Below are 18543 nucleotides of genomic sequence, written 5' to 3' on the forward strand. Positions count from 1 at the left end.
CGGAGCAGAATGGAGATATGTATCTTTTTGTGTCTAGCAAGATGTTGTGCTTGGTATTGTTTCAAATAAGACCATTTTTATATTGACGATAAAAAGTCTGATGATTGCTGTTGTTGTCTCCCTTTCTTTCGCATTCCGACTGAAAACTTTTTCCCACGGTCAGTGGTAATATTCACACTACTTGTCGGATGACGCTGTTAAAGGGACAGTATCACCATTTTGATGAAATTTGACATTGCATAGGCCCCACCTTTCTGGTCCGGGAACTGAAGACCGATCCTCGAAGCTCCACACCGTTATCCCGCTATCGCCGCTCAAAGTACGAAAGGTGTACTACACTTTGAATCGTGCTTCACTATCTTCACTGTTTAAATGTTTGCGCCGTTTTGAATTGACCGCCAGTAATAAAACTTTTACCCTGGTCATTTCATCAAATTTTATAAAGCCAAAACGTTTTTCGCACTTATTCATCACCGTTAAATTCATTAAATAGTCGTAGGCAATTTCCGCTGTTTCCTTCGGATTCTAGCGGCTCAACAAAGGAATTCCTCCAGCTTGAATCACAATCTCCCTCCAATGTATGACGTTTATCACGTGATTGTCACGTGATATTTTCTCCCATTGTCAATTGTCACGTCCAATTGTCACTCCCTCCAATTGTCACGTTATATTTTTATAGGCAATACCTAAGGCTACCTCTCCCTAAGGACAACTCAATCAGAAGAACGACCGCGTAAGCGTAGCGTCAATAATGTATTATCTGCGCCAGTTCTGTAGTAATTTTGCATGCTTCCAAACTGGCGGCCATGGTTGTATAGTGGTGGTTCGCTCATGAAAATGAATCATGAAAATGAAATGTGGTTGCAATATTTTTCACCGAGTTCGGTCCTCAAACTATGTTTTTCTGATTCAGAAAAATAAGAAATGCTAGTAAAAAAAAATCAGCTCCATACATGGATTTTTTTCGATGATACTGTTCCTTTAAGCGGGGTTCTATACCGGCACGCTAAATGATTATTTATCCACATTCTCCTCAAACACCCGTCTTGAATGCTCACACACTTAGCGCATTTTCCTTCAGCTTCACTTGTACCCATGGGCGTCGAAACCGGGGGGGACGGGGGGGACGCGTCCCCCCCAGTCGAGGAATCCGGGGGGACGTCCCCCGCAAAAATATCCCCATGAATGATTTAAAAAGTGACCTACGACATTGGTGTATTGTCGTTTTAGGATGAAATTGCGGATACCTACTCGTATACAAATTGAATCTGCGAATTGCTGACACTGTACCCTAGCTTACAGGGCTGCGGAGTAGATGATTTTGGTAACTCCGACTCCGGCTTTAAAAAAAAGCGCTCGGAGTCCCCACTCCATCTCCGACTGCACGGCATCCCTCGGCCCGCATTGGAGTGAAAAAAAACATGTGATGTGATGCTTTTGTCTCTGAACGTTTCTTGGCACATTAAAAGATAGCCTTGCCTACGAGGTGCAGCTCTGGACTGTCCGTCCCAGGTCATCGATAGGGAGCCAAAGCTCCAGTTGTAGGGGCGACCATATCCAACAAGGGCTGAAGATCTGTCCCAAAGTCTCAGAGTGCAGTAGGACAACAGCTTGCAGAGACCACACATTTTACATAGGATATTCGTAATAGTCAAGACCTTCAGCTCACTCTCAAACGGCCCTCTTCCCGTTCGAGGCCATCCGACAGCAGAAGGTCTCACCATGGCCTTTGAACGCTTGATGCTTGAGGGTGAGAGGACCTCGTCCTGGTCTGAGAGAGCCCAGGAGGACGTAATGCTCAGTATGCCCCTACATTGGTCTTACCATGACCCCTACAATCACCACAGCCAACAGAATCTCCAGCTCTTATTCGACCCATCCTCGCGGGGATGACGTTGACTCTGACTTCAGAGTTGAAGTCTGTTACGATTTTGGTGACTCCAACTCCGTAACTATCCGACCAAAACCGTCGACTACGACCGAAGTCGGCTCCGACCCCGCAGTCCTGCAGCTACACTGCACAGAAGTTGGAAAAAAGCTGTACCTATGGTTGACAGCGGTTTACAGAGGACCACACGATTTTTTAGAGGCAGGGCTGCTTGACTTGGTGACCAGACCCTAACTGTCCTGGTATCAAACTTATTACGCGGGAAGCAAAATTTATGCGTTTTGGGACTGTTTTGCCAAGAGTTTTTGCCAATTTTCGCGGCGCTTCGCGCCGCCAATTCATGCACAGGTAGAAAAGAGTGTGACTAATAACGCCTCCACGCGAGATCATGAGAACATGTGTATTGTGTATGCGTTACAAGTAGTGCATACGCCTGAAATTGTACGGTAAACTAACTAACTTTTGGGTTTTTAGTCAGCCCATCCGTCCCCCCCAGTCAAAAATCCGTGGCGACGCCCCTGCTTGTACCTCCAGAATTATGTCCATCTCAACATATTTAAAAGCGACGTCAAGCTCTCCCCGTCCCAACCAACCGTCAACACCTCTCTCCAGACCACCCGTCTACCTTCCTCCAGACCATCACAGACCACCTGGTGGTCTGTTGCGGGTCTGACTGCATGCTGACCAGTGGACGGCCTTGGCACTCTTGCGTGACCATCTGCGCCATCGGTGGCCCTTCTGCGAACATACCCCTCACCACGGCCTCCTGTGGGCTGTGTCAGCGGACTTCCCCGGTAGCTGTGAGGTCAGAGAAGCTCCCTGGTGACTCGTGACTCCCACGGGACTCGCGTGGAAGGCTGATAGTGACCTCTCGACCGAGGGAGCGCCCGGCGGACGATCCTTCGCTGCCGGCGGCACTCAGAAGCGCGGCACTCAAACAGTGAGTAACGCCGCACGGTGCGGTCGAATGGCCTGGGAATGGCGGCCAACCGGCGCGGCGCGGCGCCCTTGCAGCGTGGGAACGGCTCGGTCGCAGCTCGCCAGCTCCGAGGACCTTTAAATCCCGCTGAACGGAACGGCTCGGCCCCGGCGCTAGGGCCACCGCGGCCTCTGCTGCCCTGCCCGAGCTTCCCAGCGGCAGCCAGGCGGTGGCGGCGGCCGCTCGTGCCCGCGGAGGTCGCCATCTTGGCGTGACGTCACGCGGCGCGCATACCGGGCGCCGACCGACCGACCGAGCCGGCCAAGGTAATGAACGCCCGCGGCGGGCGGCGCCCGGGCGCCTCTCCCGAGAGAGAGAGAGACGCCCGCCGCCCGGGGCCGCTGCCGCCCGCCGACCGGCCCCGGGCGCAGGGGTGCAGCCGCCCCGTCGACAGAGGCAGAGGACAGGAGGGCCGATCGCTGCCGCCGGCAGAAGAGAGAGCAGACGAGATGATAGCCGCCGGCGGATCGGGCGAGAGGAGACAGGAGCCGGAGCCGTGTGTATTGTATTGAACAATCATGAGCGATCCACATTCTGAAAGTGCGTGGCGATTACTGCTCAGAATCCGTATCCGCGGTTACTAATCTAAACATTCACAGCATTCACACATTCACTCACGTCAAAGCACGGACAGAGACACTTTCGTAGTACCACAGGTACAACTCACTGTTGGTCAGCGACGATCAGTTGATGCCCCGTCCACTATCGCGGCTTTAACAGATCGGGCAAAGGGGGCGGGAGACAGCTGCGACAGCTGAGTTGGGAGACTGTTGAGTAGAGCAGCGGCTCGATAGCCGAACCGCCGCCTACCCGTTTCCAGCCGTGGTCGCGGAAGGTGAAAGAGGTGGTCTTGCCTGGAGTGTCTCTCCCGGACAGCGCTGTTTATGACGAATATGGTTGCCAATTCCTCGGGTTCGCCGCGCTGAATGGCTTTGTGGGCGATAACAAGGGTTTGGTAATCAGCCATATGACGCGGGGACAACCACCCGAGCTTTTTTCGCAGGTCAGAGACATGGGCAAATTTACGGCGACCGAAAATGACTCTAGCAGCGAAGTTCAAAATTTTTTGGAGACGATCGAAATTTTTTTGGGACCCATTGCCATAAACTGAGAGGCAGTATTGGATGCGTGAGATAACGAGTGCTGTCACGAGCGTTCTAATGATGCCATCCGGGAGACTGTGGCGCGCATGGGAGAGACCGATCAACAGTCCCGTACACCGGCGGCTGAGTTCGGAGACGTGAGCGTCCCAGGATAGAGTACTGTCAAAAGTGACGCCCAGGTTCCCCACCTGCGCGCACGGCTGCAACGCTGCGTCACGGAACGATACCCTGAAATCTGGCAATTTGCGTAAATTTTGACGACTGCCGAAGACAATGAGCTGTGTTTTACTGGCGTTGACCTTCAGGGCGTTAGCGCAGAACCATTCGTTGAGTGACGCGAGCGAAACCTCCATGCGCGAGATGAGAACTCCGAGGTCCCTGGCAGGACCGCTAACCAATACTTGGGTGTCGTCGGCATATTGAAAGACTACTGCATCACCCGCGTACAGCGATAAGTTGTTAGAGAAGATGGTGAAAAGTAACGGCCCTAACGCAGAGCCCTGGAAGACACCCATGGTATTAGGAAGAGGCCGAGACAGCACTCTACTTCCGGACCCATTTTTCAACGACACGCTCTGGGTGTGTCCATGAAGATAGGCGGCGAACCAGGAAATTTCGATACCGTGCAGCATAAGTTTTTGCATCAGAAGCTCGTGGTCTATCACGTCAAAACATTTACTAAGATCGAGAAGGCATAGCATTGAGATCTCACCCCTGTCGGTGGCGGCCAGGATGCGTTCAGTGACGGACAACAACGCGGTTTCAGTAGAGTGCCGGGGGCGGAAGCCGTGCTGTGAGGATGCCAGAAGGTGATTATGAGAGAGATAGATGTAGAGCTGCTGATGGACAATGCGCTCAACCACTTTCATGACTACAGGAACCAGGGAAATGGGCCGGAAGTTTGCGGGGTCTGAAGGATTGCCTGATTTGAACAGAGGGTGAACTATGGAATGTTTCCATGAATCGGGGATATCGGATTGAATTAAGCAGGTATTGATAATATGTGGGGGGGTGCACTAAACCAGACATGGCTGCCCTTCTCAGGCTGCTGTTGGGGAGGCGGACTCCTGTGCTGTGGACTGAGGACTTTTCAAATATTGACGTAACTACTAACTACAGAGCGTATCGGAACTGTTACATAACTCTGCTGTGATCAGGTTTTCCTCGGTATGTATGCATTCGTAAATACTCAGCATTGAAATTTGAATGCATCATTCATGGCTTGTTTGAGGCCCGATGTGTGCTATCTTGCACATCAAACATGATGAGGAAATAGGAATGTGGGCATCTGCCATAATCTAAAATAAACATAACATCAAACAACTATCGGTGCTGCCTTGGAACTCATACCAACAAGCATATCAATACTTGACCAGAGAGTCCGATAGGTACCAACAAGTAGGTGTATCAATACTTTTCCAAAGAGGCCGTGTCCACATTCCCGCTGCGCAGAAGAGCTGATCGGACGCCAGAGTCTCGAGCTGAAGCAGCTCATTAGCCGTTAGCGTTCGCCGGACTGCCAGATGGTTCCTCGATCGGTAGGTTCCCGTCATGGCAGCTGGCCTGTCGTGGAGGGCGTCCGATTGGACTCCCCGAGCTCCGTTGGGTTTGGGTAGCGCTTTGTCAGCGCTGCTGTCAATCGACAACATTGGTTAGCTGGCATATGGTAACTCTGGGCTCTAGCTGTCTTTCATATGGAAACAGTGGCGTTCGGCCATATGGCAACATTCCAGACCGTCGATCGTATGTCGCCGGTATCGCAGCCGCTGCCGCCAATCACGGCACCTAAGATGGCGAATGTCATCGAAGATGACGCTTGGGTGACGTTCAGTAGCGCGCTGCTGACGCCAAGATGACGTTCGATGCCGCCCTGAAGCAATCGGATGACGCTGGGATGTCGACCATTCAGACACAGATGGTGTCCCTGGAAGTGTGTTCGGATTACCCTCACATGACGCCCCGACATCGACTGATGGCGTTTGATGCCGCCCGGATGACGCTCGGCAGATGACGCCCCGGTGTCGACCGGTGCCGCTCGAGGCGCCGGATGCAGTCCGCTCGGTGAGAGCCGTGCCGTGTCTCAGAGCGTTTTAGTGGGTCAATGGAGGCGGCCCGATGGCCCGGCTATTACGGAGCGGCGCCTCTGATTCGGACCGAGCGCCGGCGGGCCGCTCGGCTTTCTCGCCGCTGCTGGCCGGCTATCTGGTCTCGGTAATACGGTGCTTGCATAGCCGTCTGTTTGTGAGGAGCAGTGAGTGGACCGGGCGCGGTCGGGCCGACGAGAGAGCCGAGAGCGGCGGCCCGCGAGACGGCACGACTCGGAGCTTTTAAAGCTATCGTTACAGAGCTGAGCTGGACCGAATGAGGCAGGAGCGGCCGTGTAGCAGGCTCGGTACGAGTGCAGTAAAACATAGCGGCATTCCGAGCCGGCCCCTTTATGGGCTGTCCGTCGGCCGGCCTGCCAGTCATTACACTCTGCACGTCAGCTCCTGTGTCACGTTCAGATAATACGCGCTGTTTGATACGCTTTTCCCGTCACTGCGTACTTGACGTGCTTAAATCTGTATGATAAACACTCGAGTAGCCGCGCTCTGGCCGGCCACCACGCTCCCACCTTTGTTGATACTTCAGCGGCGCACTTTCACCTGTGAAGCCAAGCATGCAGAGACGCCTAACGCGGGCCCTGGCCCATCGGTGAGCGATGAGGGGCCGGCCCTGGCGACCCTATCTCTCCCCTCTGAAGGCTCCCCCGCCCGCCGCCGCCCGGCGCGCCGGCAGGGGCAGAGAATGGCCCCAACAGACTGGTCGGCCAGGTAAACAGGAATTAATGGCCGCCCCAGACGGGTCGGCTGTTGTCGCGTCCGCACCGATACCGCTGGAAAACAATCCATCTCGCTCTGAGCACCTATTAACCCGTCGGCCGCGCTATCGGTCAACGGAATGGAAGGTGGCCGCGGCCACTCCGCGGGCCCTCGTTTAATTTGCTTAATTTCTGTACAGACGGGCCCCAGTAATTGGCTGGCCGGCGCTCGACCAACGATAACGACTTATCAGCCGAACGCATTAGACGTTGTCATATTTTGTTCAAGTCTGTGACCACAAACACTACTGGGGGTGAATTGGCCAATCCCATGCGCATGCGGGAACTGCTATCAAAATGACATTTTGCAACATACAATCCACTTGAGTTTACATTTGCACACATTCGAGCATATAATCCCGCCTCAAGATTAAACCGTTAAACTTCATTTTTTCTTCGTCGAAAAGAAAGTTGAGTCATTTTGGGGTCATCCTCTCCTTACAAGTGCATTTACGGGGTCTGTTATTACTGGTCGTGTCCTACCGTGTCACAGAGCCCGGTCTCACTGATCAGTTGCGCTCTCCCCGTGACGGTAAGACCGCTTAAACAAAGGCCGCTTGGGGGCGGGACGGTTCGCTCGGGCTCGGTTAATGTGCGCGGCGAGCGGTCGGCCGGCGTCGCCCGTCTCCTCGCGCTCCCCTCCCGCTCTGACCCTGATTTCTGGACAGGCAGCAATTACCGAACTTGTTATCTGCCATGTTTTGGGATCGGTCGTGGGGTTCGGTCCCGGCCGGCGGAGAGGGGTGCCAGCCGGCGGGCGCGCGCGCAGCAGGTGCCTCGGGCCGGCCGCGCGCAGATTTGCATCACAGAGCAGCAGGTTCACAGAGGTGAGCGCATTAGTGGCCTGTGCCTCCCACCGTCGCCCACCCGGCCGCCCCCGCCCCCGCCCCCGCCCGCACCCCGGCGCCGCGGCCCGGCCGAGCTGGGAACGCCGGCCAGTTTTTGCGGTGACCACTGCACGATTACCTGTAAAACGTCACCCGCTCGACAGACGCGGTCGCACTCGGTCCGCTGGGATCAGCCGCACAAACGGAGGAAACTTTCGCGCCGCGCGGGGCTGCAAGGAAAGCGCGCCGCGCGCGGCGACCGCCGCTCGGCTGCGCTACACTCGGCGGAATGCGACCGACGAGGAAAAGGCGAGCGCTGCGGCGCGACGGTCCGGTGGCGTGACGTCAATCGCGCGACACCTTTACCGCCGAGCGGTGTTCTGCCGGGCCGGGCCCGGTTGGTTCCCGGCCCGTTCCCGGCACGGCTGGCAGAGTGGCGGTCCGAGAGGGGAACCCATCTGGCGGCGGGCAGGTGCCCGGTGACAGAGCGCTCCGGCCAATCTGGCTCGCCGCCGGGCGCCGCCGGGGCACGCGGTGTCGTCAGCGGGGAGCCGCGCTCGGCCCGGCCGGTCGGAGCGCTCCACGGGGGTGCCCGCCGCCCGACGGGACGCCTCCGACGGGAAAAATATCCACTACATTATGAACCGTCGGACGGCGAACAAAGCCCCGCTCGTGGCCGCCAGCCGGCCGCCCGGTCCCTCGACCTTCTCGTCGGTCCGCTGTTCTGGTCTCGAGCCGGCGCGCGGTTCCACCCCGGCCTCCCCCGCCTATTGACTCCGCCGCCAGCTGGATCCGCCTGGTCTGGAAATGTCTGATCACCTGTGTGGAAAAAAGGCATACTGGTGGCTGTTCATAGCGACCTTCTGCGTGGCTTAAGTCAAGTCTGATGAGTGTTTTAGATGGGATAGCTAAGCAAGAAGGCGACCCTGTGACAATGTATAAGTGAGAGTATCAGCAGCGTGGGACAATGCGTCTTGATTGCTGCTGGAGAGTTCTCCGTTACCAGCTTGCCGACCGTCTGCCGCGGTCCGCTTGTGTTATTGTCCCGGCCGCGGGCCGCACCGGGCCGTCCACCGCCGAGTAGCGGGCCGCCGCGCCGAGCCGGTCGGACCCGGTGGCTGCGCTCGGCACGCCGGAGGTCAGGGCCGTGGGACAGAGCCGGATCGGAGACAAGCCGCGCCGGTCGTGACCCGGCATGGACCGTGGCATCCGCGGCGCGGAGCCGAGTGGCGCGCGGCGCGGAGCTGCCTGATCGGAGACGGAATGTTGTTAGTTCGATGGAGCTGACAGCGAGACGGCGAGTCTCGACGGCAGGATGCCGAGAGAACTCGTGACGTCAGCGACGGTGATTACGTCACGATCGGGCCTTGGCCGCAAGTGCACTGATCACGCGCTCTGTACTAATGACGTGGGTACAACCGGCTGCGGCCGCGACCAGTGTCATCTGATGCCTGCTTGAGGTGTAAGTAGCCGGCTTGTGCGCCTTATTAAGCAAGTCCATCTCTTCAGCATTCTAAAGTAGGACGTTAATCTTAGTGAAACAACAGCTTAGTCCTAAATACCGCCATGGAATCAGTTTCTGTCGCTACATTAAGATATAACCAACCCACCCTATCTTTGTCAGCATTATCTCTGCACATCTGCTATCCCCATCACATGCGTATTCTCATCTCCGTACACGGAATCGGGGCGTAGTCTCTCACCACCTCCTCACTCCATGTAAGGCTGTCGACTCTGGCGCTGGGCGCGCCTGCTCCGCCCATGCTGCGCACCTGTAACCGCCCATGCTGCGCGCCTGGGGCCGCCCGTGCTGCGTGCCTCCCCTGGCCGGCCGGCCGGTGCTAGCGCCCTGTGTCGGCCCGCAGTCTCCGGTGCCGCGGGCTGGTGCTAGCGGCTGACTCAGAGCTGCAGTCTCCGAGCGAGAGCCGGTCGCCGCCGCACGCAACGCGAGGTCCCCGGGCCGCGGCCGACCGGGTGGGAGACCCGCCCGGTTGCTCCGACCGCTCCCGGTCCCTGTGAAACGGGACAGCGTGGTCTGTGACCGGTGATCATGCAGACTTCTCTGCAGATCGCGACGCCTGTGTAGGCATGTGAATTTGAGGGAGCTTTATTTGGATTAAACTTGTTCGCATTGTGCTCATTGTTCAGTGAGAATTCATGCACGATATTGTCTCTAGGGAAACCCTATCATTGCCTTAACTCTTGGTACAAAAGTATGAAAAAGCTATGCTTCTATGAATTCTTTTTGATAACGCAAAACACAGTTGTCAATATAACGAGCACAAATGGGAGAAACTGGAAACTCCAAGTGGCGATCTTTTCCTGCATTGTTTCCTCAGAAGTTTTCCAGTAAACCAGACAAAAATAGTTCAAAAACATTCTCTAAATGACGCGTTATCTACAAAATATGCCAGGCAAGTGACGGTGCTCGTTAAATCTATGTTGTAATATAATCTCTAAGTAGGGGCATTATTCCCAAACACGTTGTGCACTTAGAAGATCTAGCCGGCTGCATAACTAGTCCGATCAGTCTCTCTGCACGACACTGAGCATACCCCTGACTACTAGATGGTGACACGATACCTCTCCAGCACGGATCGGCAAAAAGTGGCCCCTCTGCGGCGCGCGTCGGGGTGCGGTAGGTACACTACCACAGCTCAGAGACAGGCGACACGCATTTTTCCCACCACTCCAGCGAGACAAAGCGGAGAAGGGAGCCCCCACCGCGCCTGACCCACATTCGCCGCCGGTTCGCAAGCTTCGCGAGCAGCGGCGGCGGCGGCGTTTGGCCACCCTGTTGACACGAGCCCGCCCGCTGGACCGCCGGACCGCTGTCGTGGACCGCCGGACCGTCGCCGTGGACCGCCGTGGACCGCCCGGCAGCCGCCATCTTGGCCGCTGAGTCTGGAAGGCCTCCGGTCGCCACGGTCGCCGCCACCGTATTGTTTGCCCGGCGCCGGCGACCGATTACCTGCTGTTTGTGTGCTATCGGTGCGGAAGAAAGCCGAGATGGCCGGCGCGACGGCGTCTGGGAGCGCTGGGAGCGAGCCACCAGCCTTCTCAGTAGCCTCGAGCCGTGCAGGACCGGCTGAACCACCGTCACGACCGGCTCGGAACAGCGCGAGCATCGCACGTCGATCGGCCCGCACCACAGCGCACGAGCGACTCCTGAGTGACTTGTCACCGGGTGTCGCAACGCGGCGCATCTGTTCGAGGAATACGGCGCCTTTATCCGCTGAGTGGCGGATGATGTAAGCCGCCTCGCGCGGTCGATCGGCAGTGCCCGGCCGCATGGCGCGAGCCGGAGCTGCCAGCCGGACCTCGGTCGGCGGACGGCGCTCGACGCTCCGTGCATAAACAGCGGGATAAACCGTCGGACATCCATTGACGCCGTGTCCAGGTGCGAGCGGCTCGGCACGCCGACACGACTGTCGTGCAGATGCCGGGCAGACAGACGGGCGCTCGGACGGCCGGCGCCGCCAGAATACCGATCAGAATATGGCCGTTCCGTGTCGGCGGCGCTAGGCAGTGCTGGGGTCACTCGGGGACCGCGTGGACATTAGACCCTCCGCCGTCTCAGTTTTGGGCTGTCGCCACCCGGGTTCGCGCCGCCGGACGCCAGCGGTTCCGGGTGGTGTCGTGACGAGCCGGGGACGTGTGCGCCGGACGCAGACGGGGCCGACGGAGGTCGTGACACGCGGAGGACAGTGAGCTCCAAGCGAGGGCAGTTACGCCAGACTGGCTCGTGGCTAGACTGGGAATAGAATCCTTGTCGTGCTTGGTGTGTTAGAACGGTATGCGGAAATGTTCGCACACTTACTCTTAGTTTTGGTTCTCCCCAATATTTATTATGACAACTTTGAACCGAAAATATTAATCGTTATTACATCACTGTGTCCCTTTCCTTTTCTTGACCAACTCTTGGCGATTAATTGGGGCGATATTTATGTGAACTAAGCACGCTGTCGTGTAGGACATTCGCCATGGACATTCCCACAAATGCCAGCAGCAAAAAACGACATAGGTACAACGCTGGGACTAATTTCAGATAAGATCTGAAATCCTCTGCATAAAAAGTACGGACAGCCGCCTCTGTCCACGGAATAAATTGTGTTTTTGTCTGTGTGGTTTTTGTGTGCGGGGACAGGCGTCCGGCGGCGCGGGCCTCCCGGGAGCGGTCAGTGCCTGCCTGCCGGTGTCATGTCTCACCAGTGCGGGTGAGAGTGAGATTTTACTCGTCGCCATCCCGTAATCCTCGGCCAGTTACATGCGATGACGTACTGTGGGATCGCCCGCCTGATTCGGCGGTCACGAGCCACCGACCGAGTGTGTAACTGTTGACACTCTGCGGTTTCCGGCTTTGTGAGCGAATCCGGGTGTTCGTGCTCGAAACGACGTCTTGTGCGTAGTGCGTCGGATGCTTTATGGAATCGGTTCCTCTTGAGGAGGCCCTCGGGACTTGACTATGGTCCAAACGAACCCACATGACGATGTAAGGGTTCAAGGATGGGGAACGGGCCGGTCAGCTGCTGCTTTCCCAATCTGTGCCACACGCTAGCTGGTAATGGCCGTCATACCGACGTGACTCTGCTGCTGATGTGTTGTTCATGTCAATGAACGAGGCGCAGAGAGGCGGCGCGAGCGGGCTTTTCTAATTTGCTGCAGCGGCGGCGCTCGGCGCGGCTGCAAGCGGCGTGCATTAGCACGCCGTCCACCGACCGGCCGTTGCACAAGCGCGCGGCGTTTGCGACACCGCGGGCTCAGTGGCCGGATCTGGCGGCCTTCCTGGGCGGTTTGCTCGGTGGAGCCGCCCGGCCGAGGTCGAGCGGAGCGCCGCCCGCCCGCGGTGCCCGCTCCGAGGCAGCCGTCAAGGCAGCGGCTCGCCAGACACCTGTTCAAAACGCGCCCCTCCCAACGGCCGGTGGCGCGGCGGAGACGGACGAGGGGGGGGGGGGGGGCGTAGCATCCCGTCCGGTACACCACTCGCCCCTGGCGTGGGAAAACGGAAACGTTGCAGCAGATGGCCGGCGCCGCAGCGCGAGGAAGTGATTATGCGATGCTACCCCTGTCCGGGAGAAAATAGCCATTAGTGTCTCTGGAGGCGGGAGAAACGTCGGTCGTGGGCCGCCGGCCGGTTCGGGACCGCAGGAACGCACGTCCGTCCGCAGCGGACACCTCATATGTACACTTGTCAGAGAACAGGATGGGGATCTCTATTAGACGCCAGATGGGCTGCGGCGGTGCGCTACCAGCCGCGGGAAATGAGATCGGAGCCCCTCTCCGAACGGTTCGGCTGGAAATGGAGGTCAGGCCGCAGGGCACATAAAAAATATTTTGTGATCATGTGATACAGAGCTGACGATGGTCTGTGAAGCTGTCTGAATTTTGAAAACAATTTACTCTAGATCTACTGCTTCTTGCAAGTGTCTGTTTTACCTGTTTCCAAGGCGACCGCCACCCATTTCTTTGCATACCCCCTCAGCGGCCCAGAGTGCATGCTCAACCAATCATTAACGAGTCATAAGGGCTGAATAATACCCGGCATTGTTTCTTGTTCGTAACGTTATCGACCGCTGGCCTGTGTTTGATGCCGGCCTTAAAAATGGCCCAGTCACGTCTGTTGTGACACAGTGCCATAATCTGGTGCAAGAGCCCGTTCAATAAAACAGCACATGCAAGATTGGCAGTCATTGTTAAGTGAAATGGCTAGTTCTTCGTTTTCTTTGCATCTGATGGGCTTAAATTACGCTACCGAACGGGACTGAGGCTAATGCAATAAACCGTCTAGTGAAGGGGCCATGCAGGGGCTGAAGCTAGGTCAGGACGAGCAGTAGTCTTCTACATTTCTTTAGATAAATCGTGCTAGTTGAGCCTAGTTTAGAACACAGATATGCTTCGCCTGCATTTTGATTTGTATGTCGATTGTGAGAAGCGAATAACATTGAAAGGTCCGCAGTATTTTGGCAAGCATCGAAACAGTCGACGATTACGGGGCTGCTCTGCCGTCTTTCTATAGCATATTTATTGCACTTGGTTTTCTTGGAGAGACGTAAGCTTTAAGCATGAGCTTGAACAAAAGCTTAAACATAAGCTTAGTAAGTGTAAGATAGGCGCCTTTTATGACTTCATGCTTCATGCATGTGCATGATAGAAGCGGCGCGAGCACGTCTGACGACATTGCCGCCGATATTCGGAAGCAGAGACCGGTCACGACCCCGCCTTGTTACGGCCCCCCTGACCTCGACATCCCCGGGGACTGTAATTTTCCATTATTCTCGCCGTGTTTGGACACAGCTGATAGATTATCGCTCATTACGCCGGGCCCACCATTTTTCTTCATGGCAGGCGTCATTTCCTTTTCCAGCCACATCTGATGAAGTAGTGCCACTTCCAGGAGTTTTCACCAGAAAGACGTGGTCATTGAATATTAACCAGTCCGTGTAACTGCCGTCTGTTCGGGACCGTCTGGCACGTGAAAAGACGGCCTTATCTGCTGCCCGGATCGGCCGCTGAATCGGTCCTCCTCGGGACCACGCTGCGAGGCCCAGTCGTCTTACAAAGCGCGCACGCCAGGCTATCGGCCCCGGAGAGTCTCCATGGAGGACTGATGGCGACCGGCTCAGTCCTGGCTGAAATTGGGTGCGCTCGCCGACCCGAAATAACGAGCGCAGCTGGATGGCGCGCGACCAAAATTGGCCTCTGGACAGCTGGGGAGACGGTGAGTCGTGGGCGAGGTGGAGTCCACGCTGAGTCAAACGAGCGGCGACCTGAGTCAGCCGTCGGCGGACTGAGTCAATCCGTTCCTCCCGCGGGGCTGATTCTTCTGAGCTGATTCAGCTCAGCCGCGGGCTAACTGGCTGGGCTCTGCGATCGGCGCCGGGTCCGAGTATGGCTGCGAACCAGTTGCTCGGATTGTCAGGTGAAGCCTCTGACCCGAATCCGTTCGACGGTCTATCGCCGCCCGGCTGATCGAAATCGACCTGCCAAATATATGCACGGACTGTCTCTCTGCTGCCGGCTCGAAGCAGCGGTGACTACTAGCCTCCACTGCCGCGGCCGATAAGTGCTGATGGCTTCATTATTCGCGTGCACACGGCTGTTACGACACTGCGATGGAGCGGTATCGCATATCTTCAACCACTCCAACCCTTATCGTGTGCTGGCATGTATGGCAAGTAAGATACGATCGCGTATTCAGGCGGTCTTATCCGGAGAACAGTAAAGCTCTGGTTCGTGAGTGCTGGCGAGTGTTTGGTTTAGCGTACTCTGCAGCGCGGCGAAGTGGCGCGAGCGGCATGTCAGCTGGAGATCTGGTCCCCTTACCGCAGGTCGTGGGGATCCTCTTATGAGCTCAGCGTTATCTGTTGATGTCTAGGCCAGTTTTTTGCTCTTTATCCACATCGGAGCCCACCTCAGTGGCATTTTTCTGTGTAGCCGACTATTTTACTGTTCTGTGGTAACCGGGCGTTAATGCTGAAGCCATGGTGATGTGTTGTCCGAGGACATAAAACAGGTTTGCCGGAAACTGGAGCGGGTAAGTGAAGATTACAGTACGAAGATGCCGCCGTTAGAGCGGTCACCACGCCCTTTCCTGCTTGGGTTCGACAACCTGAACTAGAATGCGGCACCGATCACCTCCGCCGAGGGCGGCTCGTCAGATCTGGGTGCCCGCTCCGCTGTGGTTGCGCCCGTCACGTCTGATCTCGGGTCGCGGAAGAAACACCGCCCCCGATCTCCGGGGTCGGACGGACCCGGCCTCCGGTCGGCCTCCGAGCCGGTGACGGGTGAGGCCCGGCCGTCACCCGTCTCACCCGCCGCGGGCCCCGTCCCGTCACCGGCCCGTCACCCGCCGGGCCGGTCGGCGGCGCAGCCCCGCGATCGGACGGCGTCTTTCATGTCGGCCCGGCGCGCCCTTCACGGCTGTCCGGTCAAGTTAACCGGTCGTCGACGACCCCAGCCGCGGCACTCATATTCAGTGGCGGCGCTGTTTGAACCAGCCGGCTATGGCCATCGCCGCGGTGACACGCGTTGTTTGAGTTCGAGCAGGCTGTCATATAATATTGGGCGGAGACGCCAGACGTGTTCTGCAGTGAGACGCATTCGTCGTGGCTTCATAAGGAGCTGATGATGGGATAGCGGTCATTGTTGTTGACATCATATTCATTGCTCTCATTCTGAACACGGGTTGTCCGGTTCGTGGTCTATTACAATGCAAATTGGTGATGACACACTTCGAATATTTGAATTCAAAATATGTCTGTACTTTCAACCACGTAGGTCTAACTGCTGGTGATCTTAAGTGACCAGTTCTTGGTGACAAGGTATGCTAACGATACCTCGGCTGAAGAGCATTTACATTTAATTTCTCGAAAAGCACATCGATTGCCAATATCATGCTGGTCATTTCTCACAACATGCTTTTCTTTTGACTCTGTTTCGCAAGCCCTTAGCACAGACCCCTGAGATATCCCAGAAGTCGTGAAACTCCTTATCTCCCTGGGTACCAAGTTGGTACACGTCACCTGTGGGCAGCACGAACACCCTCCGAAAGTCCGCTGAAATACAACGATTTACCGAGGCGATGGCCTTGCCTCACGACTTTGCCCATCGCGGTTGTACGGCAAGGCAGCCACGACCATTTTTACCCTATCGGGACGCGAGGTCGAGGATAAAAACAACACCGATTGCCGTCTGGCCTGGCCGCGCTGCGGCTATCGTTGGTTACATTAGCGATATTTTACCGACCGACCGTTGCATTTTTAACATCTCAGATCACCTGTTCTCTGGAGTCGTTCCGCGAACCCACCTCAATCGACACCCGACTCGGCGAGAGCTGATCGCGGGATCCCGTCTTGTCGCGAAGACGACACGAAGACGGATGGCTCTGCCGGCTCCGTGCTGCTGGCCGGTCCGCTACGGTCCTAGCAACTCGCCGTCCAGCTTAGACAGCTCGCCGACCGAGCTCAGCCAGCTCACCGGCCAACCACAGACGGCCCCGGTGGCTGGCGCGGCCGGCTATTTGAATTTCAGATGGCGGCCGGCTGCGCGGTGGGTCTGTCCACGCCGTTTTCCTGGTGGTCGCCTGACGACCTCGTCTGCCGGCCCTGCTGACGGGACGCGACGGCCGACCACCGGAGGGACAGCGCCGGAGTGATTCGTCCACGCCGACACCGTGTGACGCCTCGTGACGGATCGTGACGTGTCTGAGTCGATCGTGACAGCCGTAACGAATGGGAGGTAGATGGAGCGCGACGGGACGCGCATGGCGTCTCCGCTGCGGACCGTGAGGTGCAGAGGAGTGGTGTTCATTTGGAGCGTGTGGGCCGCTCGTGAGGTGTCGGTGAATCAACTGACGCCAGCTGGCTGATGGGCCTGGAGTGTTGCCGACTGTCTGCCTGGGACGTTAATTACACCGGCCGAGCTGGTCTTATACAGCAGGCGACGCCACTGGCAAGGCTTCGCATCTGCCGAGGAAATAGTTGATAGTCATTCCTGAAGATTCGGCATCTGGTTAGCAACCCTCTTTGAATAGCAGCTGGACCTTGATGCGAGACCCTCCGCGGTCGACGTCCTGACTCCGTCGCGGCAGGCATCGGAGTGGCAGAGGCGGACTGAGGCTCCCGTCCCGACCCTCTCAAACCTCCCGAACTCCTTCCTGACCAACACCGACCTGTCGCACCTCTCTGACAGCCGTGTCCCTGTTTTCAGCTCGTCACCGCAACGCCACTTGAGCCGCGCACGGCGCGTGCGCGCTGCCCATTCTCCGCCCTCTCCTGTGATATTATGTCTGCGCTCGCGTGCTCTGAGCTTGCCGTCGCCAAGTGCTGCTAGTCTTCTCTCTCGGCCGCCGCGCAGTCAGAATGCTGCCGAGCAGGGGCGGCATGCTGCTGGGGTGTGCGCTGGCGCTGTGCGCCGCGCTTCAGGCGGGCCTGGTGGCCGGCCAGCTACCGCCGGAGTTCAACGACGGCAGCACCACGCACATGAAACAGAAAAGTAAGTAGAGACCCGAGTAAGCAGCGCTTATCGAGGTGAGAGGTAGGTGCGTGAAAGGTGAGCAGCTCAGATCCCGGCAGCCGCACCAGTCGGAGTTGGAAGCCGGTGCGGTGGTTATGTGAGTATCATCTGCCCGCAGAGGAATCCGCGGCCTGTCGCGCCAGATCCCTTGCGGAATGCCTGGCATTGCTGCGGTGATGTATCTTCAGTGTGGCGATACTCAAGGACAGCGCCCTGTGTGTTTGACCAGATATTGCATCATTGACGTTTTTGACAGCATTTCGTTTGACTGTTAGCTTGTAACGTAATTCTGATGGGATTAGAGTGGCGGTAGGCTTTGACTGGATAAAGTAAGTGCGCACCTTGCCTCGAGTTTGAGCAGAGAAGCTGTTGTTGTCGTGCTGACGAGAGTGACGTTTGGTTTTGCAGTTTGTATCGGCACCAGCGGACGAATGTCTGTGCCGGGCAACCGGACCACCCACTACCAGAACCTCAGGGATCGCTACACCAATTGCACCTACGTGGACGGCAACCTGGAGCTGACCTGGCTGCAGGACGACAGCCTCGACCTCAGCTTCCTCCAGTACATCAGAGAGGTCAGTCGTGGTGCCCGCCTGCAGTGTGGAATCTCCGCCACCTCTAGTTCCTCAGAGAGGTCAGTCGCAGTGTCCTCTGGTGGTATGAAGTCTCCTCTATCTCCCCTTCCTCAGAGAGGTCAGTCACATTGGCCACTTGCGGCGTGGGGTATCCCTAGCGTCTACTTCATCAGAAGCTTCAATAACAATCTCGACACGGTGCCCAGACCTCATATCCCCTGCCGTATTAGTCACGCTTCTCTGAAGCGGGGAGACCTGTCACGTAGGCCTCATACAGTGCATCGAAGTAGCTGGTGT

At 56.9% G+C, this 18543-nt stretch overlaps 1 protein-coding gene across 2 annotated transcripts in view; it reads left to right on the forward strand.

The window, feature by feature from the left end:
- Positions 1-18543, forward strand: part of LOC122389998 (epidermal growth factor receptor-like) — an 86163-nt gene that overhangs the window by 54406 nt on the left and 13214 nt on the right. The window contains exons 2-3 of one of the 2 annotated variants that reach the window (XM_043382557.1): positions 17366-17650; positions 18080-18246. In XM_043382557.1, the coding sequence (XP_043238492.1) occupies positions 17518-17650; positions 18080-18246 (300 nt within the window). In that variant the 5' untranslated portion in view covers positions 17366-17517. The remainder of the gene's footprint in view (positions 1-17365; positions 17651-18079; positions 18247-18543) is intronic. The other variant, XM_043382558.1, reaches the window with a different exon arrangement.

The sequence above is a fragment of the Amphibalanus amphitrite genome, unplaced genomic scaffold, assembly GCF_019059575.1.
Source record: "Amphibalanus amphitrite isolate SeventyFive unplaced genomic scaffold, NRLGWU_Aamphi_draft 000378F_arrow, whole genome shotgun sequence".
NCBI lineage: Eukaryota > Metazoa > Arthropoda > Thecostraca > Balanomorpha > Balanidae > Amphibalanus > Amphibalanus amphitrite.